Raw genomic sequence first — 27,702 nt, 5'->3', positions numbered from 1 at the left:
AATTCTCTCCAATACGTGAAAACAGACCGGTTCTGCTGACAAGGTCAAACGCCTTGGTCAAGTCAATAAAAGCTATAAAGAGGGACTGCTTTTGTTCTGTGCCCTTCTCCTGTAGCTGCCACAGGGAGAAAATCATATCTGTTGTGGATCTACCCGTTCTAAAGCTACACTGCGATTCTGGGTAAATTCGCTCTGCCAAGATCTGCCTCCGCCTCAGTATCACTCCAGCATGAGCCTTTCCAACTATGCTAAAAAGTGAGATGCCTCTATAACTGTTACAATCGGAGCAGTCACCTTTATTTTAGTACATTGTTACTATGTTTGGGTCCTTCAATTCCTGGGGGACGATTTTTTATCCTAGCACAAGCTTAGCATTTCATGGAATGGCTTGATTAGGGCATGCTTTCCAGCCTAAATGGCTTCTGAATGAATACCATCTCCTCCCGGTACTTCCCGTATGTTGGATGTGCTCAGTTCCTTTACTGAGGGCGTTTTGTCTAATTCTTTCAAAACTGAACGTGATGGGAAGTTAGACAAAGCACTTGACGGGATGGCATTTTCAATCTGGTGAAGTTCTGCATAGTGTTCTACCCATCGCTCCATTTGTAGTGCACGATCACTGATGATTGAACTGACTTGAGCGGGACACACTTGCTGGTGTGAAGTCCAAAGGCTTTTTTGATGCCCTCATATAGTCCTCTAATGTTGGCACAAGATTGGATGTTTTCACATAGGTCCTGCCAGTATTTGTTAGAGCACTGTCTCGCTATTCTTTGGGCGTTGTTTCGTGTAGATCTGAGCGCTTGTAAGTTGTTTGGGGTGGGCTCCCTCTTGTAGTTTAGCATGGCTAATCTCTTATTTCTAGTGGCAGTTTCAATTTCTGACAGACTTGCTTCAAACCAGTCCTCGTTTTTCCTAAATTGTGCCGATGTGCCAAAAACCCAAAATATCAAATATCCTTGTTCTTTGTTTTGTTCCCAAAGACAATTGATTATGTTTGGTACATAGCATCACGCATGAACGTCCAACTATTTTCTACCGCAGTCACTTAGAAGTTTTTAATAGCTTCCTCTAATTTGTTTGTAAATTCAATGTGAAGATCAGGATTGTTTGTTCTTGCAGTATTCAGGGGTTGTTTTCTTTTTCCCTGACATGTGTGGATCTTAGTAGGCAGCAGTCTAGTCTGGCAGGACACAAAAGTGTGATCAGTATCACAGTACGCGCTTTGATAGCTACATGTCAGCAGTGTGTTTCATATGTCCCTTTTTCGTGTCAGTATCATGTCCAGCTGGTGCCATTGCCCACACCTAGGATGCCTCCATGAGACACAGTGCAGTGGTTTGTCCTGAAGTATGTGTTGGTAATGCAGAGCATATGGTATGGGCAGAATTCAAGCAGTCTTTGACAGTTCTCACTCATCCTGCCGATTCCAAAAAGCCCAAGGCAGTCTGACCAGGTAGTGTGGTGTGATCCTACTCTTGCATTGAAGTCACTTAGAAGGATCTTGAGGAATGATCTCAATGGCTGCTTTGAAGTCTTCATAGAACTTGTCTTTGTTCTCCTGAAGCGAGCATATAGTGACTTTTCCAGATGTTGTCATCATATTTTTGCTTAGTAGCCGTTCCGAGCCACCAACTGGAGGGACTATCATGGGAAATAGACTGTTGTTGTCAGCAATACCCACGTCATGCATTCGCGTCTCATTCTGTGCTTTTCCTTTCAAAAGAAAGTGTAATCATCCTCGCGGAGCATGCCGTTTTCGACCAGTCGAGTTAATGTCAATGCTTAGTCTTCTTTCTTGCATCGTCAACCTGCCGTAGTTCATCTGTGAGACCAGAACACATTGTCCTGAAGCTCTATGTGGCCAGTCATATGACATGAATTTTCTTAACAGGAATTTCCTTTTCAATTTTAATTTTTCTTCTTTTTGTTGCTTGGTGCAAGTTTCCAGCCTACTTGTCGTTTTAAACTAAGCTCTAAGCACCCATTAGAGCAGGAAGGCTGTGGCGGATCAGCACCTAACTGACTGGGGGCTGCTAAGTTGAGGTGGGTGGTAGCTAATCAATTAGGCGCGAAGACCTCTCCCACCGTCAGAGACAACCCGTAGCGTCCATAGTTGGACTTATAACTTATAACTGTTGTCTCTCGTGTTGTTTTAGCCGCTTTGCAGCTGCACCAGAGTTTCCTCTCTGGGGCGCATTCCTGGGCCTTAGATAAAGGGGTCATGGGTGGCCCCCTGCGTCATGATCCTCTCTCGACCTTGCTCGACCTTCGCGTTACATTTGGCACCAAGTCAGTTGCAGAAGCAGCCGGAGGGAATTTCATAGTTGATACTTGTTGCTACATATTGTATAAGCCTTGACAAAATAGTTATTGTTGACTCTTGAATTCGTTTTCTAACTTGCTATTATGTATCACTCCACCATTGACTGTGCCCAGATGTTCATAAACAAATGTTTTACTAGTTTTTTGGTCAGACATTTATATCTTCTGACTCATTAAACTTAGTTGTTGTTTTTTTTAATCATCATTTTTAGTAGTGCTCAACTGTATTATTATTTTACAGATCAACATGTTAGACAAATTATCGGGTCTTATTGGCACCATTCGATTAATCTACAACTTCTCACCCTATTATACTAGTACTGACAAGGTCTCCAGTTTATTTGTCAAGGTACAGTTGAATATCATGTTTAAATCTGTTAGTTGAATATCATGTTTAAATCTGTTAGTTGAATATCATGTTTAAATCTGTTAGTTGAATATCATGTTTAAATCTGTTAGTTGAATATCATGTTTAAATCTGTTAGTTGAATATCATGTTTAAATCTGTTAGTTGAATATCATGTTTAAATCTGTTAGTTGAATATCATGTTTAAATCTGTTAGTTGAATATCATGTTTAAATCTGTTAGTTGAATATCATGTTTAAATCTGATAGTTGAATATCATGTTTAAATCTGATAGTTGAATATCATGTTTAAATCTGATAGTTGAATATCATGTTTAAATCTGATAGGTTGATATTAAAAGTTTAACTTCAAAGATACTAAATGTTAATGTCTATCTGTGTTAGATCACAAACCAAATAGTTACAAGCTGTAAGAACTATGTCTCTGATCATGGAACAACAAGACTATGGGATATGCAGAAAAACGAGTTATATACAAGACTGAAGCACTGTATCAGGTAGCCAATTTTCCTATACTAAAATAATGTGTTTCGGCGTGCTATCCTAAGACAGTCTAAAACAATTTTGTTTTGAAAAATTGAACTTGTCTGTAAAAGCTTGACTGACAGACCAAGTCATCCTGGGGATAGAAGGAGGATATAAGACGAGTTGACGGACCGGCTGACTCCCCCAAACTGACTTCCCCTGACTTACTCTCCCTGACTTCCCATGACTGACTTGCCCTACAGCTACAGGGAGATTAAAAGATGAAAACTGTAAAGCAGTTCATCTCTTTCCTTTATATACACCTACATCACGCACTCCTTTGTGATGAAGAGAGAGGAGCACCAACTTTGTGAGTACTGTGACTCTTGCCTCACCGTGGAACATATCCTCATTGATTGCCCCAGATACCAGGATGTCAGGGAGAAATTTTTTAGAGTACACACCTTCAAAATACTATTCGACAATGTCGACCCTGGGAAGGTACTGGGCTTTGTCCGGGAGGTGGGGTTGTCTACGAAGATCTGATTGAATTGTGAACATATAATATTTACATAAGATTTTTACCAAATTATTAAATTTTTACTACCTTTACTGTTTTAACTGTGAATAGACCTTGTTTTTAATTATTTAACTGTATAGAATTTAGTCCTTGTTATGTAAAGGAAGAGTGATCCTTAAAGGATTACGGGCACGGTATGGCCTAAATTGTGCCGATGTGCATAAACTCAAAACTCAAACTATATACGTCTACTAGTGTGAGAAAGTCTTCAATAGTTCTAGAAAGTGGTGGATAAGCAGATCAGGTTTTCTATCCTCCTGCCAACTGCCAGGACCTGAGTTTTCTAGAACTTCACTATTTTCAAACATAGAAAATCAAAGCGAGAAAAATGAAAAGTGAACACAATTGAACTAGAACGGAAGTGTGATAAATAGAAGAGTTAGCTGATACGTAGATTTAAGGAGAAACTAATGAGAAATGTCAAACATCAATATTTAAGTGTTTTTTTGTTTTGTTTTCTGACTAGATTGTTTGAAGCGTATATCAACATTTACACTAGAACGAAAAAGAAAATTGCCAACACTCAAACAGAACGTCCCTTCAATTTCTCTGAAATGTATATTTTTGGTAAAATCCACACATTCAGAAATCGTATTGATAAAGTAAGCAAAACTTGTAAACTTTTATATTTTGTGTGTATATTCAGTTCGTTTTTTTTTTTAAATAAAATCAATTAGTCATTAAAAAGCCATACAGCTTGACTTACTTATTGAAAAAATGAAAGCATTGAAGATTAGTCCATATATAATACCTCAAGGGTTACTGTAAACAATGTAATATCAAATGCAGGTATAGTTAACACGTGGGCACCGCAGAGTGCTGTGGGCACCGCCATTGTGGTTTATTTTTACTCTAATGCTTTTCAATCTGATAGTCCTTTTGGCTCTTTCACAACATTCGCTGATGATCCTCTTGCCCTGCTCTCAGAGAGCTCACTAGTTCAGAGAAATAGAACACATTAAATACATAAATGTTCAACAAGATGTCTTGAAGCGGCCTCTTCATTAGAAAGATGGTACTTTGGTAGAAAGAAAATGTTCGTTCTGACGTAAGAAGCTTGTAGACAGTGTAGTCACGTTGACTGTTTCTTCCTAAGAAATGTTTTCAATCGACACTTTGGCTGTAACGTTCTTCGCCAAAAACAAAAGTGCAAACGACATCATTTCATTGAATAATGGTAATTTCTTAAATATAGGTAAAAATGTTCATTTTAACTTGATTGATTCAGAAATATGGAATACATTCAATGCAAATACAACCCATAATTTTTTGTCCTTAAAAAGCCCCCCCCCTTTTTTTTTCCAGCATTTAGGACATTAGTGGAACAAATCGAAGCAAACAAAATATACATAGATTTATAGCGATCTATAAACGTAATGAGGAGCAGTGGCTGAGGGGTAAAGCACTTGGCTTCCGAACCGAGCGGTCCCGGCTTCGAATTCTGATGAAGACAGGCTTTTTAATTTTGGGATCTTAAGAGTCTAACCAGCTCTAATGGGTACCTGACATTAGTAATGCTGTTATGCTGGCCACAAGGCACCCTCGTTAACCGTGGGTCACAGAAACAGATAACCTTTACATTATCTGCCCTATAGATCGCAAGATATAGATCTAAATATACTTATATCTATCTATCTATAATATAAAGCAGAAAGTAAAGCGTATGTATGTATGCATGTATGTATGTATGCATGTATGTATGTGTATTCCGTATAGAAATCAAAACTGTTTTACCAATCTTTATAAAAATTGACATAAATGTTTCTTGGGTACTAACTGGAACCGTAAGGTATGTATATAACCCTAAAACAAACTTAAGACCCTCAAAAAAAAAAAAAGGTTGCCCAACTCTATGAAAATATTACTATTTCATGGATCTAGGCCGTGTTTACAAGAGAGAAGATCGAAAGGATCTATATCTAGATCTAATTTTAAGAACTAAACTTTGCATAGATAGTTTTTTACTTTGACACATGAAAATACAAAATATAGACAATTGATCTCATTATTTAATAAAATGAACCTTCAAATTTGTGTTTCAAAAGCATTTTTACATAAATTTGTTCCATATATCTGCGAATTTAGACGTCCTGAAGTACTTTATAATGCCATTTATTTAACAAATCGGGTAAACCCGTTTTAATTGTACTATATATTCAATTCATCTCGCGCTTCTTTCGTTTTTAATAGATATGGATGTATCGGCTTACGGGTAAACCCATTTTCGCAAAACTAATTTTATTTTCGTGGCGAAATAGAAAAATTTGAAAGGAACATTAGTTAACATGTTAGTTTGACAAATATATATATATAAATCCAATCCACTAGATTAGTAATACACAAACTAACGCCCGCAGGCCGCGGGTAATGTCCGGCTAGTCTTATATATAAAAGCCAATGTTTTGATTTTTTAAAATGGATTTAGGTCGATTAGCTATTTCAATAGCTCCATTTCTACTTTTTGCATTCACATTCTCTTTACTTATAACATGATTATTTTGTTAAAGTGTTTCTAATACACTATATCACTGACGATATTATCGAAAGATTTTAATAAACCTCTTATTTACGCTTCCTTGTTGTCTAAATTTTAAAAAATTCTAATAGCATTAAAAAGATCGATCTAGAGTCATTTTCTTTGAATTAAAGGAAAAATAAGGTTAAAACTAAACATGCTATATATAGATAAACAAATCTGAAAAGTGTGTGGTGAAGGATCGATCAATCAGATGATGCCAACAAAGGGAAGTGTTGTCTTTGTAATAACAAAAAAAAAAGGCCGAAAAGTGTGAAAGCAGGTGGGGAGGGGATTAGAAAAGTATCATATTGTTGCGTTCTTCTCTATCCGGCCTTCTGCAAACACTGCTAAACACAACATCACCACTAACACAAGGACTTGACAACAAGAGCTTCAATAAATAAGGTGGCGGTTTATTTACAATCACATGAAAAGCTAATTCAACACAATTAGCCACATCAAATTCAAATGCTTTCTTGTACAATAGAACTGCCTACTAAACACTACAGGTCTTTCTCTGTCTACTTCTAGACTCGTACAGCTACTCACTTTGTAGCACACAGTCCTTACGGCTTGCTGTCCTGGACTCTACTGTCCTTTCTTTACACACTGTCGCTAGTCCGTGAAGGCTCTCGATCACATGACCACAACATGAGTCATATTTGCGTGAACTAACAGTAATGTTCAACAGCCCTTGACCTGTGTAATTGGCCTGAATCATGTGTGTCAGTAGGCCGCACACACATTAACCCTTTCAGTCCGCCACTAGGGTTATAACAATATATTAAATCATTGGAAGCCCAAAAAAAGTCAGACATTTTATGTAGGATTTTTTTGTTGTTGTGAGCGGGAGGTAGCAGATAAGTAAAATTGATAGGTCCTACTAGAATTCACGGTCTATAAGCTTATATGTGCATATGTGTCTGGAGGGGCGTTATAAAGCGAGTCTTTCTAAATCAAGTCAAACGTCTATGTTGGAGAAATTACGATGCACATGGTGAAAAAAATAACGAAATTGTGGGTTCCAGAAAGAAAGAGAGAGAAAGAGAGAGCGAGAGAAGGAAAGAGAGCCGGTGTTTAACTTCTAGTATTTTAGATTTAAATTATTCAGAATCGTTCGACCACTATTACTAAGTTTGTATATTGAAGCTGTAAGTGCTTGGATATCACTAGAATTTGCCCTATTTGTCTTATAAATACTATTAATGAATAGTAAAACACATTGGTCAGTGTAACGTTCTGTTAAATACAAGATATAAATATATCAACAGATAATATGCTTGCTAGAATATTGCAACCAGTTTTCCTCTCTGGATTCTTGTACCATTGAAGGTATTGAAACATTATCAGCAAGATTTAACTCTCTGTATCTCAATTTAAAAAAAAAAGGATATGATTTGCTCAATTACAAAAACTTGGCTTTTGATGAAGATTTTGATAAGTTTCAAGAACTGGTGGACGACTTGAAGGCGAGTATGAACATGAACATTATATAATGTCTTTGATATTTTGTTCATATGCTAAAAATGTATTTTTTATCTTTCTGTCATTATCTTACTCTGCAAGACAACTACACCAAGCTGCATCAAACTTTCAACAAACATACAAATACTTTTTCTTGTCTAGTGCTATTAGAGCAGGGAGTGGGTTGCCTGAGTCTAGCCAGGAAAACCAGTGACTTAGTAGAATTTAAGTCATTGGTTAACATGCATGACTAGATGCATGATGCGTAGGACGTAATCATCTTCTTTTTTGAAGTAACATCTGTATTATATAAGATCTAAAAAACATTTTAGAAAATCCAAAACCAACTAAATGCTCATCAAACAAAATAGTAAATGCTGGTTAATTAATTAAAGAAAGTTTGCAAACAGAAAGAAAACCTATTTTAAAATTTAGACAGATGGAGTCCATAAAAAGTACCTTAAAATCAAATACCTAACCCAAAAAGTGAGTAGACAGCTGCAGAGCGAATACATTAATAAAGTAATATCCGAAGACAATAAAAAGTTATGGTCATACATTAATTCTAAAAAAACATTTCAACAACAGGAGTATCCCCCTATCAAAAAGCGAAGATAACTGGACACATCACGATTATGAAATTAAAGCTTACGTTCTATATATATATATATTTGACATCAACATTCTCAGCCTCAGGAGACAAAGCCATAGAGAAAATTTAAACCAAGTTGAAAACTTAGCAAATATACATGTACAAGAAAAAGAGAAAAAAAAACTATTAGCTAGCATTAAACCAAATAAAGCTTCTGGACCTGATGGTATTTTAGCTAGATTGCCCAAAGAACTAAGCCTCGAGCTAGCAGCAGTGTTCAAAATACTTTTTCAGGCATCAGTAAATTTGGGCAGGGTACTTAGGGACTGGAAGGAATCTAATGTCACTCCCTATTTAAAAAAAGGAGATACATTTAATCCAGGGAACAACAGAGCAGTATCACTTACCAGCATCACGTATAGTAATAATAATAATAAGGCTTGTCTTTGAGTCCGAAGATTAATGAGGAATGCAGTATTTCCCGTGGCTACCCAGCCCCAGCTGTGACCTACATATTTTTTCCACATTAAGGGCTAGCACAACCCTTGTCCGCCAGTGATCGATTAAGATTTTCTTTTCGCCGTCTGCGTCTGTCCTTGGCAGTGGATTTTCTTATGGTCTCAAATGTGTATCACGAGGCCATTGTGAGTGACCTCCAGCTGTCTCTTTCTGAGGCCGCTTGCAACCAGGTGCTCTCTTCTATGTCAGCTAAGGCAGTTGGCACCTAAGCTGGTCTTTAAAGCGTTTCATAAGCATCTGTTACGTCGACCACCTATTAGCTCACCAAAAAAGATTGCTTTTGGCATACGTTCGACTCCCATATGGGATACGTGCCCTGCTCAACGTAACTGTCGGACCATAAGAAGTCCCTCTATACTGTCCATATCGGCGTTTGCACTACAAACAGCTACATGTAAAATACTATATATAGCAACATCATAAATCACTTAGATAAACATAATGTCCCAACTCCATACCAACATGGCTTTAGGAAATGTAGGTCATGTTAAAATCAACTAATAGTTGAGTAATTGATGATTTTTTAAATGAATTAGATAAAAGTGAGCAAATAGATGCCATTTATTAGACTTATCTGAGGCATTCGACAAAGTTCACCACCATAGCCTGCTTAAAAAACTAAAATACTTTGGCATTAATGGTTCATTACATCAAATATTGAACAAACTGTAATAATATCTGGCTACAAATCACTCGGCGTTCCAGTACCACCTCACCGTGGTCGTCGAGTGAACACCCCGCTCTCCAGAGGGGTGGCCAAGGGTACTGGTTGCTTGCCGCTGATGAATGAGCAGCCAGTGGGGCCCCGGGACAACGGTTAGTAGGAGATTCGCGGGTTTTCTGAAAAGCAGATAGCGCTGGACAACAACTCGAGGGTTGGTCGGGTTCTCCTGGGACTCGGCTGATTCGCGGGTCTTTCTTTAGGCAAAGACTGGACTGACTGGCGCGGTCTTAGCGGGCTGTGTTTGGCGGACTGGTTGGCGTCCATGAGCTAGGCTCTAACTAGCCCGTCCCCTGTGAGGTAGTTTCGATACTGGGGATATCGAACAATCCTTACACAACCACTCCTTTACTATTTTAACTGTGAATAGTCCTTGATTTTAATGATATGACTGTATAGAATCTGGCCCTTGTTGTTTGGAGATAGAGTAGTCCTTAAGGGACTGCAGGCACGACATGGCCTAAATTGTGCCGATGTGCCTAAAATCAAAAATCAAATCAAATCAATCTTGCCATACGGAGGTGGTGACCAGTGGTGTGGACTTCCCGCACCCGAGAACTTTGGACCCTCTTGCAGGCCCTAACACACACTGCCCCCAAATTGGAAATAACTAAGGCCGCCAACGGTCTTCGCCTTCATACATATTAGGATTAGTACAAAGAAAACCAAGAAAAGTTGGTACGAGCAGACCCAAACAGGCTCCATCGCGCGGGTAGCGAGCGGCAGGCCCGACAACGAAAAATCCTCTACTACTCGTTCCGTGGTTAAGATCCGGAGGAACCTGTCGAACCACGAAAAATCAGCGAAGGTTCTACACCCCAGGACAAAGCCCTCTTACCAGGCTATACTGCATTCATTTTTCCCTCGGAAGAACGGTAGCCAAGGTGTGGCTAGCCAACCACACCCACCTGTTGATCACGTCTCGCACCAGGCGCAACCAACCATAACTAACAAACAGGCCTCCAAATCACCAGCCATTTACAACGGTTTGTCGCAACCAGCCCAAAACCCTTAGGGGGGCAACAAATCAAGCCAGATTAAGATACTACAGCTCAATATCTGCGGCTTGATACCAAAGATATTGGAGCTTACAAAACTCCTCCATGAGAGGGCAATAGACATCGCGCTCTTGCAGGAGACTTTGATAGGCAAGAAGCAAAGTAGCCACATCAGTGGCTACACGGCATACAAATTGAAATGCGCAGAGTGCCGCGGAGCAATCACATTTGTCAGAAACGGTATGATAGTTTCTCAAAATCCTGGCCCTCAATGCGGGCGTACCGACGCCATCTCTCTAGACATTTATAAAGCTGTAATCCACCTAAGCATGAAATTGCCCTTAACCTCGGCAATAAAAATATCTGGGGATCTAAATGCCAGCTCTCCTGCACGGGGCTATGACGCAACTGACTTCTAGGGCCAAAAAGTCCAAGAAATCCTCAATACTACCAATTTATTCTGTCTTCAGTATAAGCACAGTCCGCTAACCCTCCTACACACTGGCACACTCTCTCGAGACCCGATCTAACTCTAATCTCTGCAGACTTAGAGGGGAAAACAACATTTAAAGTGCTTGAGGATGTTGGAAGCGATCATAGGCCCATTGAAATCACTATCGCCCTCTTAGAGGCCAGGGGTGTAGCCACTAAACAGCCCAAAAAAATGGAGCTACGCTAAGGCTGACTGGCCAGGGTACGGGGCGGAAGTCGACTCCGCCCTGTCGAGTATCGCGATGGAGGAAGGGACAGTCGACACAAAATACGGCGAAATCACTGCAGCGATTTTGGGTGCGGCTAAGAAGTAGATCCGCCTGGTCCTGAGAATTAAACAGGATAGTCAGGGCCAGGCGCGGGCGAGGCGTAGAGCGCAAAAAAAGAGAGCTCCTGAATGCCGCAGGGAGTTTAACACATTATGTCGGAAGGCCAGCGAGGTGGCCCAACGTGTACGGGCGGACCACTGGAGGGATGCCTGTGCCGGGCTGGATCTTCGGGATACTTCCAAAGCCTGGCGTCTTCTTCGTAATCTTGAGGCCAAAGATTCGGGCGCGTACAGCCACCCCATTATTCACACCCAGTGGGGATCGAGTAGCTAAAGATAGAAAATTGGCCGACTTGCTTAACAAATATTTCGCTTCAATAAGCATGTCCGAAAAGAAGACAGCCACGTCTGTAGCCCTCAACAAGGAGCGTAAAAGACTCGAGAGGGAGTCGAATGGATCGGAAGACTTGGACACGTGCAATGCGCCCTTCTGCCGTGCTGAGCTGGACAGAGCGATATCAAGTTGCAAAAAAAGAAAGGCTCCGGGGCCAGTCAAGGTCGCTCCCGAGATAATAATACACCTTGGTGGCTTAGCGAAGGTCAAACTCTTGGAGTTTGCGAATCTAACCTGGGTGGAATCCAGACTACCCATGGTCTGGCGCTGTGCTACCATTGTTCCTATACTCAAAAAGGGCAAAGATGCGACTAGCGTGGAGTCCTACAGAACCATATCCCTGACCTCCACTGTCGGCAAGATTACAACACCATAAGTAAAATCACTAAACCTAGAGACACTTCAGGATAGAAGAACAAAAAAAAGTAAAGTAGTTATAACACTAAACCATAATTTACAAATAGAAAAACAAACCCTAATGAAATACATACAGCAAAAAGACACAAAGATAAAAGCACCTTTCTTATTCCATACGCTAGAACAAATTCGCACAAGTGCTCCTTCCTCCTTAGTGCCATTAGAGAATGGAATGGGTTGTCTGAATCAGCATGAAAAAAAAACGACTTAGCAGAGTTTAAGTCATTGATTACCATGCAAGACTAGATTGACACATGAAATGCGTAGGACGTAATTATCTTTTTGTTTAAGTAACGTCTGTAATATGCAGATTATATTAATAATAGTAGTACATACCGACTATGCCAGTTGATTTCTTCCCAGTTTTTAAATTGTTTATTATGGCCTTAGATTCCGTCCTTTTCTTTTTGTGTCTGAAATGTACATAAACAAGGCCACATTTTAACGACCCCCCCCCACCCAACATACTTTTTAAAATCAAAGGAAACGGCTCGCTCTCTTACGCTTTCCTTTCTCCCTCTCTCTCTCTCTCTCTCTCGCTTAAACCCTTTGTTGTCGTTTTCACCCTGAATTTGACCTAATTTGGAACGACCCATTTCATAGCGCCCCCCCCCCATTCACACACGAACACATGCTTTTGGCTCGTGAATTCTAAATATCTTTCACTTCCGCTCCCCCCCCCCCCCCAACTACAACAAAAACGTTAGAACAAACTCTGACTTTTCTTCGTCTTCTCTGTTCAATATTTAATAATGATATTTCAGACTAGTCGACCCACGGCGTAGCATACGCCGCTATTTTGCAGGGCCGTCCTTAGGCTACTGCAGCCTATGCGACCGCAATGGGCCCCGCACTTTCATAGGACCCGCGCTAATTTTATGCGTAAATTATTAAATTGAACCATTTTATAACTTAAAACAGATTTTCCGAGGCCGCTTGATTTACCAGTAACTCCCGGAAATGTGAAATTGCAAAATATACGAAAAAGTCCTGGAAATCTCCGGAAATTATTGAAATCTTTTGAAAACTCATTAAATCTCCTGAAATATATAGACAAAAATTGTCATTTTGGGGTGTCATTCAATATGGAAAACGCCAATCATACGCGCGATAAAAAAAATACGGCATTATGCAATACCCGTAATTGTGGAATTTGGCGAAAGAAGCTTCTAGCACCTCAAACTAATGAAGAATTACTTGAGGTCAACAATTCTCGTAAATAGATTGAAACATTTGGTAATTCTTGCTATTGAGCGTGATTTATGTAGGAAATAGAATTTTTACGATATACTGTGTTATGCGCTTCTGCATAGAAAAAAAGGAACAAACTCCAATGGAGGTAACACCGAACTCAATGCTGGAACATGAACACCGACGAAAGGCCAACAATCGATAAATAGAGTCGACGCTGGTGTTAAACAACAAACACTTTAATACTCAAAAAGGGAACCGTCGAATGTCATCTATTATACTGTCTATCTAATGCTTCTTATTCCTACTGTGATAAGAAAAGCGTCTTGTTTTTAGCGTCGCCTTTTTTAAAGTTCTATCACGTCATTGTCACTAAGTAAAAACTTTTTCCTATTCCCGAAACAAATTCCTAATCGTGTCATAACAACTGTATGACTTCATTACACACAAGGCTCGTAAAGTAATTCTGTTCGTAGAAAGAATAAATAAAATGCAAAGAAGAATTTGTTTTCTAATACAAACTCTTTTTTCTTTTTATCCGTATCACAGGACCAAAACTGGACCCCGCGAAATCCGTTTCGCATCTGACCCCGCAATGGTTGAGTCCGGCCCTGCTATTTAGTGATGGGTGAATACAGAGTAGATTACTTGTTCTCCCCCGACACTCTTCTTTTGCCACTAAAGTTATGTGGGGTAGAAATAAATAAAAAAGAGTGATCTTTCCATGACTTCTTGGTCACAATGGTTAAGTCCGGCCCTGCTATTTAGTGACGGGTGAATACTACTTGTTCTCCCTCCTCTTTTTTTTTCTTGGGGTAACTCTAGTCCTACTTGCAGAAATAAAAGAGTGATCTTTCCTTTACTTCTTGCTGTCCAAACTGTTGAGCCATGAAGAGAATTATATATATATATATATATATATATATATATATATATATATATATATATATATATATATATATATATATATATAAGATATAATGTTTTTTTTTACTGTAATCCCACACACACACTTCCGCTTTCACACATCCGCCTTTTTTTTTATCACAATGACAACCCCAACCGTTTTTTTAGCCTCCTACAAACAGTGATGTCATGGAGAACGCCGGTATGGACAGTATAGAGGGACTTCTTATGGTCCGACAGTTACGCTGGGCAGGGAACTTATCCCATATGGGAGACGAACGTATGTCAAAAGCAATCTTTTTGGCGGCTAAACCAGATAAAGGATGTTATTGACACTCAGTAGACATTACGGTTCTGTCAAACCTAGCAAGAGAAGTCTGGACTTGGCGGCCTGGGCGAAACTTCACTATAACTTTAGTTATCAAACATAAGGTAATTACCAGCACAGCGCTTTGGAGCACTTTCGAGCAGGACAAGACACAAAGAAAGTCTCTGGTCATCCACTGCACCTAAACTCGTCCCCGGACAATCTGCTTCTGTTAATTGGGTTTAGCGCGAGGAAAAAGTTAGAAAAGGTGAAAAAAAATTCCCTGCTAAAAACTACCCATAGGCCAGCTGGAATCCTAATGAAGTGGCCGAAACTCAAAGAAATAGACGAGGATAGTTCCTTTTACCATAGGTGCATGGAATATGCGCATTGTGTTTAATAATAAAACACATATAGACCACAAAAATGGATTGTACAAGTAGCGTTGTATTGCTGTTACTTACCTACTATGATCGTCCCGGAGGAAGTCATAGCACATTTCTATGAAGAATTAAACTCTACCATACGTGATATTCATGGACGTAGCCAGGAATTTTATTCAGGGTGGGGGAATTTTTCACTTCTCTCTCTCTCTCTCTCTCTCTCTCTCTCTCTCTCTCTCTCTCTTTTTATATATATATATATATATATATATATTGTTACGAATCTCACTATCCAGGCTCTCTGCAAACTGCACCAGACACAACCAACTTAAAGAACTTGACAACTCAGGGCTCCAAAGTAACGTAACACTTTAATAGTTGAATAAATAACAGCCAATACTGTACAATTGGCAACACGTACACTGTACAAATATCTCTCCGATAACACCGTTCCGTCGTATCAACTCTTGCACTGGCCTCTCCGTCTCGTTTCGGGCTTGCACTGGGTTCAACAGTTCAGGACTGACTTCACACACTAGGCTCGTTGTGTCGGACTCGATCGCAGACCAAGATCAAGACGCCAGTCGTCTCAACTGTACTTGACAGTACTCCGCACTGAACCGTCGTAATGCTCCGTACAGAACCACACCGTTGAACTGTGCTGTAGTTGACCGTGTTCTGAGCCCCTGTCGTGAACCTTCTGTGGCGAACCTCTTTTCTGAACCTCGCTGTATTGAGCCCCTTTTCTCTACCGTCTTGACTGCGACACCTCCGCTCTTATATAGGGTCCCTTCTGGCCTTCTCGAACCGGACAGAACGCCGCTCGACATTTCTAGGTGGTCAGATGACTACAACTCTCGTGACGCTCCTGAGCTCTGTTCACGACGTCGATCCTTCCCGAACCATCATGTTGAGACTCGTCTCGGCCGACCGTCGTAACTCGTCACGGTTGACTGCTCGTCTAGCGCTGGCCTGGGGCAATTTGCGTCGGCTGACTACACTCACACCACTACCCCTCTTTGTGCCACCACCATGTTTATAACAATATATATATATATATATATATATAACTTTTTTTCTAGTTAAACAATTGCCTTCATTATTTTTTTTTTAGTTAAACTAAATGTTTCTAACTTTTTAGTTACATTTTGCCCATCACTATATGTGTGTGTGTGTGTGCGTGTGTGTGTGTACACATCTATCTATCTATATATATAATTCTTTTCATAGCCTAACTATGCCTGACAGCACCAAGAATTGTGGAAAGATAAATCTTTTATTCCTTTTATTTCTGCAAGTCGGTCTACAGTACTCTAGAGTTATTCCACGTTACTATCGAGGCAACAGAGAGCACGGCTCAGAAAAAAAAAATAGGGGGTGGGGAGAACTAGTCATCTACCGTCACTTGCAGTTTCGATGCTGAGACCATGGCAGTCTGTGAAGCCTTAAAAGTCATTGACTCTCAACTCGGCGATGGGACATTTGAGAGCAACACAGATTGTTGTGGTCACTGACTCAAAATCTGTACTAGAGGCTTTGCAAAGCCCCGGACCATGGCCTCCCAATATCGACACTGTCATCATGGCTTCACACAACATAAAACAACGCTATTGCACCCCTGTAATAATGCAGTGGGTACCGAGCCACATAGGTGTGACTGGCAACACTGTTGCAGACTCCTTGGCCCACAAGGGAGGGCGAATTCCACCCACTGAACAGGCTGTAAGCTTTCATCAAGCCCTGGCTATAATTAAAAAAAAACAGAAATGGAAAAGTGGTTTGAGTGCTGTGACAAGTCCCAAAAAGCCCGTGGAGTCTGGGAGCGCATGAGACGCCCTGACCGCACTTCCCCGTGATGAAGGCTGTCCAGGCCTGAGCAAGCTACTATAGCACAGTGCAGGACAGGCAGTGTCCTGCACTGTGCTATAGTAGCTTGCTCAGGCCCTTGTCCTGTTGGCTCATATTTCTCACGCTATGGCCAAATTTCGATTCACGGTGCCCCCGCTGCGGGAAGGAAGAGAAAACCGTGCCTCATATTCTGTTTGACTGCCCCAGACTTGCTGATCTCCGTCTCGACAGGTCTGGGAAACCAAAAATTCTCGACCTGTATTTGGACATTTATGCACTACGCAAGACAGCAGGGTATCTGTCCAGGGCTTTTGCAGGAGAGAATTTGAGCCTCTCAAGCCCTCACTCAAATGGAGTTTGATGATGATGATGATGACCGTCACTAAATAGCAGAGCCGGACTTAACCATTGCGTGGCCCTATGCGAAACGGGCCCTGTTTGGGTAGGGATACGGATAATAAGTGAAAATTAAGAGTTTGTATTAGAAAATAAATTTGTCTGCATTTTATTCATTCCTTACTACGTACAGAATTACTTTACGAGCCTTGCATCATGCAGTATATCATAAAAATTCAATAATGTTTTCATACATAGATCACACTCAGTAGCAAGAATTACCAAATGTTTCAATATATCTTCGAGAATTGTTGACCTCAAGTAATTCTTCATTAGTTTGAGACGCGAGAAGCTTCTTTCGCCAGATTCCACAATTACGGGTATTGCATAATGCCGTTTTTTTTTTCGCACGTAGGAATGGTGTTTTCCATATTGAATGGCACCCCAAAATGACCGTTTTGTCTATATTTTATGAGGTTTCAAAAGATTTCAATAATTTCCGGAGATTTCCAGGACTTTTTCGTAAATTTTTAAATTTTTGGAGATTTCATAGAAGCTTCACTGGCACAACTTGAAGTGAAGTTGAAGGATGGCTGCCTGGTCGTGAGGTTTGCGCGCTGGACTGTCGTTCGGATTTATCGATGGTCGAGGGTTCAAATCCTGCCCGCTCCCATCCCCCGTCGTCCTGCGGGAGGTTTGGACTAGGAAGTAAACTATCTTCAACTCTGAAGGAACATCCGAAACTTGTAAAACATTTTACAAACAACATTTACTTGGATTATGGTCTGCATTGTCCAAACGTTAGTTATCTAATGTTTTAACTCATTTCTTTTGTTTTCTCATTTCTAGCTTCAGTTGAAAAAGTTCATGAACGTGACAATGAACAATTTGAAACAAAGTTCAGATAAACTGGATATGATGAAAAGGTAATGAGAAACGAATTCCCAAGTAAATCCCGTTCTTGTATGGGGGGAGTTTAGCCATCTGTCTCCATTGTTTACCGCGGCACAAACAGTGAACAAAAACTTATTTATAATTTAAACTTACATAATAAAGCACAATAAATGTAAAAGTATTTTTCTTTACAGCTGAAACCAGACTAACTATATAATCTATTCCAAAATGTCTCAAACGCAATATCACGAATACAAAAGTAATCCACACGAGGGTAGCAATTGATGTCTTTGTAACTTACACACCCCTCCCCCCCCCCCCCCTTTAAAAAAAAACAATCAAAACATTTGAATCTAGTTATCTACCATTCGCTGGGCTGCATTATTTAAGTGCAATGAGTATCAGATTTGATATTTGATCTGCAAATAAAGAACGAATATAAGTAAAAATGCTTTTGAAACACAAATTTGAAGGTTAATTTGATTAAATAACGAAATCAATGGACTATATCTCATATTTTCATGTGTCAAAGTAAAAAAGTAAAAGAATACCTTTGGAAAGTATATATCTTAAAATTAGATCTAGATCCTTATCTTATACTGTCGGTCTTGTGTCGTGAAAACAAGGCTATATGACCTAGATGCATGAAATAGTAATACTTTCATAGAGTTGGGTAACTTTCTTTTGAGGGTCTTAAGCTTGTTTAGGCTACTTTACATACGTTAGTGTTCCAATTAGTACCCAAGGAACATTTATGCCAAGTTTTATTAAGATTGGTCAAACGGTTTCTATTCGGACATACATACATTCACCTTACTTAATGCTTTATATTATACTAGCCAGATATTACCCGTGGCCCACGAGTCTTTATTTGCCATTGTTGATATAGTCACTGATATAATGTATTAGAAACAATTTTTTTAAATGTTACATGTTACGATAGATACTTGAATATAAACAAACTTGAAATAAGAACACTATCAGATCATAACAAACTACTTTGATCAACCATCTTGGCTACCAGAGTAGTGTCCCCTTACAATACATCAACATCCTCTCTACTCCCTAAAAAAAATACAATCAAATCACAATAAAAACTATTTACAACATAGTAAATATGTACAGTTCTTAAACATAGTCCCCGTATCTCGACGGTTTCTGAAGAGTAGCACTAGGTCGCAGTGAGTACAGATGAGTATTTTGGGCGTTTGATGAACTGTTACTACACTCATTCTCTACGTCTGGAAAAATGTCGCACTCACTTTCTCTGTCTGGAGAAAAGTCTTTGTTGTTAGAGGTGTCTGGTCGTAGGTGTCTTTTCTTTCTTTGGTACTTAAAACCATTCTCGCCTTGTATAATGTAAGCATGTTCATTCACTTGCTTACATACTCTGCCTTGTCTCCAGGTTGGATCGTTGAGTGATTGGTAGAAAACTTTTTGCCCAACGTTTAGAGGGTTCACGTCACGAGCTGTTTTGTTATAGTATCTTTTGCTGTCGCTTCTGTCATTTGGCTGTGGCTTCTTGTTGAGAAGTTCTTGCAGGATGCTCTTTTCTTGGCAATAGCGTTCTTGTTGCCTTTCCGAATAGCATATGGCAAAGGATCTCTGCTTAGCGTGTCGGCAATCTGTAATCTGTTTCCTTTGGTATACTGGTACTGAACATCGTATCGGTACAAACACATCATTAAGCTTTGAAGCCTTTAGGTGCACAACTGAGGGGTTTATTGAGTATATTTTCGAATGATTTATGATCATTCTGTATTATTATTGTTCTGCCGTACGTGTACTGGTCACATTTTTTCTAGAGCTACTACTACAGCCAAGAGTTAATTTTCGATTTGAGCCCACTTTTTCTGAGGCTGTGTGAGTGACCTTGATGTGTATGCTATGGGTTTGTCATCTTGTAGTAGTACAGCTCCTAGGCCATTTTGACATCTGTCCACCTGAATAGTTACTTTCTTCTCCGGGTCGAAATAACTTAGGGTTCCATGATTAGATATCTTCTGTGTGACACTATTATATGCTTTCTCACAGTCATTTGACCACTCGAATAGCTTGTGTTTCTTAGTCAGTTCTGTCTGCTGAAAGACCTGGGATGAATCTTGACAGATATGGTATCATTCCACAAAATCTCCGAACCGATGTAAAGTCTTCAGGGGTTTTTAGATTTGTCATGGCTCTTACCTTGTTTGGGTCTGGTTTTATTCTTGACTCGGAAATAATGTGCCCCAAAAACAAAATTTCTGATTTTCGGAATACTGATTTCTTTTCATTTAGTCTGGTGGTCTTTTCCTTTAGCCTACTTAGTAATTTTGATAGGTTTTCCTCATGGTTTCTGCGAGCCTCTTCTACTGTGTCCCTTTTGCCAATTATCATTATATCATCCACCACGTTAAAGCATCATGTTAGTCCCTCCAACGCATCATTCAAATGTCTTTGAAAATTTGAATCTAGGGTTTGAGAGATTTTAGGTAATCTTTCGGTCGCGCGAGAAATGGGATATAAACTACGTCATGAATCTAAATTCGCAGGCTTAAGAAACAAATTTATGTAAAGATGCTTTTGAAATACAATTTGAAGATTAATTGTATTAAATAACGAAATGAATGGACTATATTATGTATTTTCATGAGTCAGAGTAAAAAACTATCTTTACAAAGTGTAGTTCTTAAAATTAGATCTAGATCCCTTCGATCTTGTTTCATGAAAACACGGCTGTATGACCTAGATCCATGGAACAGTAAAACTTTCATAGAGTTTGGCAACTTTTTTTTAGGTTCTTACGTTTGTTTTAGGGCTATTATACATACGTTACGGCTCCAGTAATTACCCAAGTAACATATAGGCCAAGTTTTATCAAGATTTTCTAAACGGTTTTGATTTCTATTAGGTGTCAGGTGGGTTTTGTCCTTGCGCTCATCTAGGGTATGATGTACTTCGCCGGGCTTCCCACCTGAACAGTGTTTATTAACTTTATGCCGGGGTTATAAGTAGCCTTGGCTCGTCTGCCTGGGCACCCCTAACAGTCTAGCAATCAATTTATGCGATAAATATCCAGGAACGAATAAACCAAATATTAACGTATACTAGTGAATAACAATATTGCATATAACAACAAAGGTTTAATGAGTTAATGATATATATGATATTATGAGGCATACATTATGAACAAATATCAATAGCAATTACAAATTACATTCAAAGGACTATAGCACACCTTAATCTCAGTGCCATATTCAATCAGGCCTCACAACGCCAACCCAACGCCACGGGCAATAGTCAACTACCAAGCCTACAACTCAGACTTGACTCCAGCAGAGTCCCAAGCCTGCGTCCTTAAATAAGAAAAATACACACTCCTTTGATACTGCCATTCTCACGATTATAAGAGAAACGATTTTAGATCTACGACATGTAAAAGATTGTAAAATAAACTAACTTACCCAATATTGGCGAAGAACACCACACAGATAACTCAATCTCAAGGCACACCAAGAGACACACCAAGAGACTAATCTCAAGGCACAACAAGAGAACAATGACACCAATATAGCGCATCCTTAGGAACAGAACTAATAAAAACTTATGGTGCTCAAAAGAAAATACCAAACAAGATGCGCACGACATCCCCCCTCTCCCCCTAACTGGATCTTGCGAAGACAAGTCCAGTCTTCAAAAAAGAAGTTGAAAAGTATATAGACAGCAAAAGGAATTAGGAAACATTGAAGTCGAAGAATACAACCTTCATAAAGTCAAAATTACACAATTATTCAAATAGATGATGTCGCAAATAACAACATCCATCATAAAACTATTATAACATTACAATGCATAATAAAATCAAGCAGTACATATTACATACATATTCATACATATCAAGCAATAGCTATAATAAAATAGTCTTTTTGTACGAATCACACCAGTCTTGAGCACAAGTCTGCAAGTATATTGTCCTCTCCTTTTATGTGACACACATCGAAGGTGTAGTCCTGGAGCATCAGCGCCCACCTCGTAACACGGTGGTTCGTAAAGTTCGTGCTCAGGAGGTAAGCCAAGGCCTTGTGGTCCGTCTGAAGATGAAACTTCTTTCCGCTAAGGTATCTGTAAAGTTTTCTAATGGCAAATACGATAGCCAAACCTTCTCTCTCGATGATGGAATACCTCTGCTCTCGAGGCAACAACTTGCGACTTACATACTTGACGGGATGCAGAACACCATTCACGCACTGATTCAGTATACCGGAGATTCCTTTGTCCGAAGCATCGGTCTGAAGAAAAAATGGCAATGAAGGATCAGGCAAACGAAGAATGGGGTACCTACACAGATACGCCTGCACCCTGCTCAAAGCCTCCGCGAACTCATGATTCCAGTGTACCTTAACAGACCGACCCCGACACAATAGATCAGTAAAAGGGTACACTAGATCAGAGAATCTCGGTATGAACCTGCTGTAATAATTCACCAACCCAATGAGGCTACGAATCTCCTTTTTTGTTGTGGGCGTTTTAAACTCTAGAATTTTCTTAACATTACTAGGATCAGGCTTAACAACCCCCTGCCCTACATTATGTCCGAGAAACTTAACATTAGTGAACCCCACTTCTAATTTGGCTGGCTTTAACGTAAAACCATTTTCCCTAAGAGCGCCGAAAACATTACGGACACTTTTCAAATGTGTATCCCAATCTTCACTGAAGATACATATATCATCAAAATAAAATAAAACGTTTTGCAAACCTTGCAACATACGTTTAACGACCCTATTAAAATGATTTGATGCCCCACTTAACCCAAAAGGTAAATAGTGAAACACATAATGTTCCCCCAATACACGAAAAGCTGTGTATGGTTTACTTTCCTCACTAATGGGGATCTGCCAATAACCTTTAGTAAGATCAACTAAAGTAAAATATTTGGCCTTATACAATTTGTTAAACAACTCCTCCTGCTCGGGTATCACTTCAGCCGGAATCTGAGTTACATTATTAAGTTTTCTAAAATCTATACATGGTCTTAATGACCCATCTTTCTTTTTAATAATGACTACCGGGGCTGCATATAGCGAGTTCGTGGGACCTATTATTCCCAATTCAAGCATACTGTCAACTTCTTGCTTAACTTTATCCCTCATATGTATGGGAACCGCGTATGGCTTTAGTGCAATAGGCTTTGTATCTGTTAACGTAATAGAAAATCTCTCTACCTTTGCTCTACCAGGCGAATCTGAAATGATATCCCTAAACTCATTTAGAACATCATCAACCTGATTTCTCTGCACAGAACTAAGATCGGGGTTTATTTTGACCTGCGCCAAGATATTCCCGTCTGACTTCTGGCTAACTTCCAACGTTGGAATGTTAGGCAGCGCATCTTCCTTAGACAAACCTTCAGTATCTGCGTCTTCGTCGCTCACGACAGACACCATATTGGCTGATAGAAACTTATTTTCATCACCAATAGAATTAATGCAAACTACATCATCTACTTTCCCTACCCGACAATGATACCTCATAAGCCTATTAATATGGTACATTTTCAGCTTCTCGTCCTTCTGTACAACAAAGTTAAACTTTGACATTTTTTTGACAACCTTATACGGGCCTTGCCAAAATACAGCCAACTTATTGTCTCTATGCGGTTTTAAAACCAACACACAATCTCCCGCTTCTATGTCACGATTGGATGAATACTTGTCATAATGGACTTTATATTTTCTTTTATTTACCTGGTCATTCTTACTGGCAATAGCGGTAACGACAGACAACCTTTCTTTCAAGTCCAATAGATAGCTAAATACATTTTTATACTCCGTTTCTTCTTCCCTATTTATAAAAACTCGTTTTAAAATAGACAATGGACCCCTCATTTGCCTATCATAAACAAGCTGAAACGGAGTCACAACAGTTGTCTCATTAGGAACTTCCCTAAATGCAAATAATGCGGCAGTTATCTTTCTATCCCAGTCCCGTGGGCTATGTTGGGTAACCTTTCTAAGGAACGACTTCAAAGTCCCATTTAGCCTCTCAATTTGACCATTCGAAGAAGGGTGAAACACAGTGGAGTGCACCGGTTTAATTGAGAAGAACTCACACACCTGGTTATACAGTTCCGAGGTAAACTGACCCCCCTGATCCGACAATATTTCACACGGCAGTCCGATTCGGCTAAATATTGTGGTTAACGCCTCAAGTAACGTCTCTGTATTTATATTACGCAGTGGTATAGCCTCCGGCCATCTTGTAGCAATATCCACCAAGGTTAGGATAAACCTGTTTTTATTTTCTGTTAGCTCCAATGGGCCAACAATGTCAATGGCCACCTTAAAAAATGGGGTGGAAATCACATTCATACGACCTAGCTCCACTCTGTCACAACGACGCGGTGTTCTAGCTTTCTGACACACATCACACGATTTTACAAAATCTTTCACATCTCTGTCTAAACCTTGCCAAAAAAAAAATTTATAAATTTTGCCTTTCGTTTTCCTTATTGAAAAGTGACCCGCTAGCATACTCTCATGCGCCGTTCTTAACACAAGCTCCCTCTTAGACGACGGTACAACCAACTGTCTCTCTTCCTCACCACATTCTCCCTTAAATATTCTATACAACAATCTATCAAATACTTTAAATTCTACTCATCCATTCTTCTTATTGTCAACACAGTTATCTACCTGCCGCTCCCAGAGATCTTTTAACGATGGATCACTCAATTGTTCACGTAAAAAGTCATCACTCGTACCTAGAACATCACGACAATCTTCCAGCACTCCACTGTCATTCATAACACTGTCATCATTTTCTCTCTCTTTCATCGCCCTAGTTACAGCAGCACAACCAAGCTGACTGCCACCGTTCAAATCTATATTCCCAATAATTAAATCTGCCACTGGATCCCTAAAACATGCTACCACAAACTTACCAACAATATATTCAGTCTCAATGTAAACGCACGCCAACGGGTAATCTCTCACTATCCCATCAACAAGTTTCAACCTATAACTTCCAGGAATCACATCATTCTTTCCAACTAACGAACTCCTAATATCTATCACGCTTGAACCAGAATCTTTCAGCACAGATACAACTTTACCATTTACTCTACCACTTTCAAACTTCAACTTGCCTACCGATCTGTCACGCAACGATTTATCCACATACGATAATGTTTCTTTTTTACAAGGGGAAAAACAATCAAGACCCTTTCCTAGGGAACAATTGCAACACTTTTGCACATCATGTGGACCACTCAGTCACCTGTATCTAATCGGTGGGCCAAAGGTTCTGTTATTATAGTTGGGTCTCGGTGTGTACTCCCCTGTACCACCTGACCTTCCGTATCCGTTATAAGGAGGACGCCCCTCCACGTCACAACTTTGTCGTCTCGTGCTCGTGCCACGGATTCTGCGCCCACTACCGTCAAACTGCCTCCGATAGCGCCCCAATGAAACATTTCTATTTGGGTGCCACAACCGAAACAAACAATCACTTTTCTTTGGTTCCACGACAATTCGTTCACTGACATTTCGTTCACCGACAAATCGTTCACGACTTTTCGTTCACACGACTATTCGTTCACCAGACATTTTGTTCACCCGACAACTCGTTCACGCGACATATCGCTCACGGACTATTCGCTCACAGACAACTTGTTCACAGACAACTTGTTCACCGAAAGTTGGTTCACGACAAATCGTTCACGCGACAAATCGTTCACGCGACTATTCGTTCACGGCAAGGACAAATTGTTCACAGACAAATCGTTCACTGGATAGTAACATATTGTTAATATTATATATTCTCGTCGCGTGTTTAATTTATTTACATTAAAACTTTTGTAGCTATTATTTCCAAATGCAAAAAATTTCTAGAGATCAGGTCAAATCCGAGTTTATTTAATTTCGTTGTTGTTGTTGTTGATATTTTGTTAATGAGGACAGTATGTGATAAAAATTAAACTTAAATTAAAAAAAAATAAAAAAGAGATCTTACAAGCTAGCTGACAAATGTAAACGGGCCCTCACTGTACAATAGGTAACATTTTTACTTTCACCTTTAATATACCTTTAAACCCCCCTCTTTTTTTTTCATCTACCGGGAATCTACCCATTCATCTGGATACTCTAGTTAACACATAGTTGAATTCTAGACAGACTGCCTCCTCTGGAAGTAATAAAACTTTATTGGACATTGCCTATACACATGTTCAATCTCTTAACAGTGAAAATATCTATATCAAATAGACATTAGTATAATACTTTCCATCAATTTTAAAAGAAGTTTTATTTTATTTTTATTTTAGTTAACTTGTTTCTATATGTGACCACCCATTGGTAGACTAATTTGATTGCTTGGACTTCAATAACAAATTTATTGAAACAATTTTGTTTTGTTGTATTGCGATAAATTATAATGTTTTGATAGGGAACCAAAATATTTCCTAGTGTTGAATATGTAATTAGTTGTTTTTTTTTAGATGTCTTAATTGATAAGTATTAACCTTAGATCTGTATCTAATATGTGACGTTCAGAGTTGAACAGTGAAACCATATATTGTACCAAATCTATTACCGTTGTTAAAAATCTAAATTCTCTCTCGTAAAAACACTGAAAGGATTGTGGAAAAAATACTAGTGTGTCTGAGCTAGCCAGGAAAACCAGAGACTTGGCAGAATGCATGACGCGTAGGACGTAATCATCTTCTTTTTTTGAAGAAATGTCTGTATTATATAAGATAAGATTTGTTTTTGTTAATAAGATATCAATAAAATGGGTATGTTAATTAAACATCTGGACCGCTATTAAGAAGATAAGCAAATATGGGTAGGTCGAACAAGACTACATGATGGACATGAGTGTAAAAGAAGGCCTACATGTTGAAAGTAAAAATGTTACCTATAGTAAAGTGATGTCCCATTTAAATGTTTCAGCTTGCTTCTAAGATCTCTTTTTTCTTTTAAGTATAATTTTTTATCACATACTGTCCTTGTTAACAAAATATTAACAACAAACAAACAAAAATTTACAAAGAATTTCGGATTAGGCCCGATCTCTAGCAATTTTTTGTTTTTGGAAATATCCAGTGAACGATTTGTCTGTGAACAATTTGTCTGTGAACGAATTGTTTGTGAACGATTTGTCGCGTGAACGATTTGTCGTGAACCAACTGTCGGTGAACAAGTTGTCGGTGAACAAGTTGTCTGTGAGCGAATTGTCCGTGAGCGAATAGTCGCGTGAACGAATTGTCGGGTGAACAAAATGTCTGGTGAACGAATAGTCGCGTGAACGAAAAGTCGTGAACGATTTGTCGGTGAACGAAATGTCAGTGAACGAATTGTCGTGTCCCCCTTTTCTTTCAACGGCCGGGCCACGATTCACTGCTTCGCCACACGCCGCCGCCAGATAAACACTTTCTTCTTTAGCAAGCGACGCCCCCGAATTCGCGACTTTAAACCCCTCTATGATATCTAACATGTTCTCCACAGTATTTTGCTTGTTTAGAACAAGTTGTCGATAGACCTCCCCTGAAACATTTTCAAGTATCCCGTCTTTAATCAAGAGATCTTTGATCTCATCTACTGTCTTTCCTACCTCGGCTATTTTGCACCAGTTGTCCAGCGCGATCCTCCGCTCAGTCACATACCCACAGAAGTCATTCTGCCGTGGTTTGACCCGGTGGAACCTTTTGCGGCATGTCTCTGCATTGATGTCTGCGTGG

At 39.5% G+C, this 27,702-nt stretch overlaps 1 protein-coding gene across 6 annotated transcripts in view; it reads left to right on the top strand.

Moving 5' to 3' along the window:
• Positions 1–27,702, top strand: part of LOC106055954 (dynein axonemal heavy chain 8-like) — a 287,161-nt gene that overhangs the window by 51,911 nt on the left and 207,548 nt on the right. For all 6 annotated transcript variants that reach the window (XR_008773876.1, XM_056005343.1, XM_056005342.1 and 3 more), the window contains 5 exons: positions 2,567–2,674; positions 3,076–3,188; positions 4,203–4,338; positions 7,526–7,723; positions 17,940–18,016. Coding sequence is in view for 5 of the 6 variants with exons in the window: in XM_056005343.1 (XP_055861318.1) it covers positions 2,567–2,674; positions 3,076–3,188; positions 4,203–4,338; positions 7,526–7,723; positions 17,940–18,016 (632 nt within the window). In the remaining variant the exon portion in view is untranslated. The remainder of the gene's footprint in view (positions 1–2,566; positions 2,675–3,075; positions 3,189–4,202; positions 4,339–7,525; positions 7,724–17,939; positions 18,017–27,702) is intronic.

Source organism: Biomphalaria glabrata, chromosome 12 (assembly GCF_947242115.1).
Source record: "Biomphalaria glabrata chromosome 12, xgBioGlab47.1, whole genome shotgun sequence".
Taxonomy (NCBI): domain Eukaryota; kingdom Metazoa; phylum Mollusca; class Gastropoda; family Planorbidae; genus Biomphalaria; species Biomphalaria glabrata.
The sequence above is the reverse complement of the archived record's forward strand: the minus strand, read 5'-3'. Positions and strand labels throughout refer to the sequence as shown.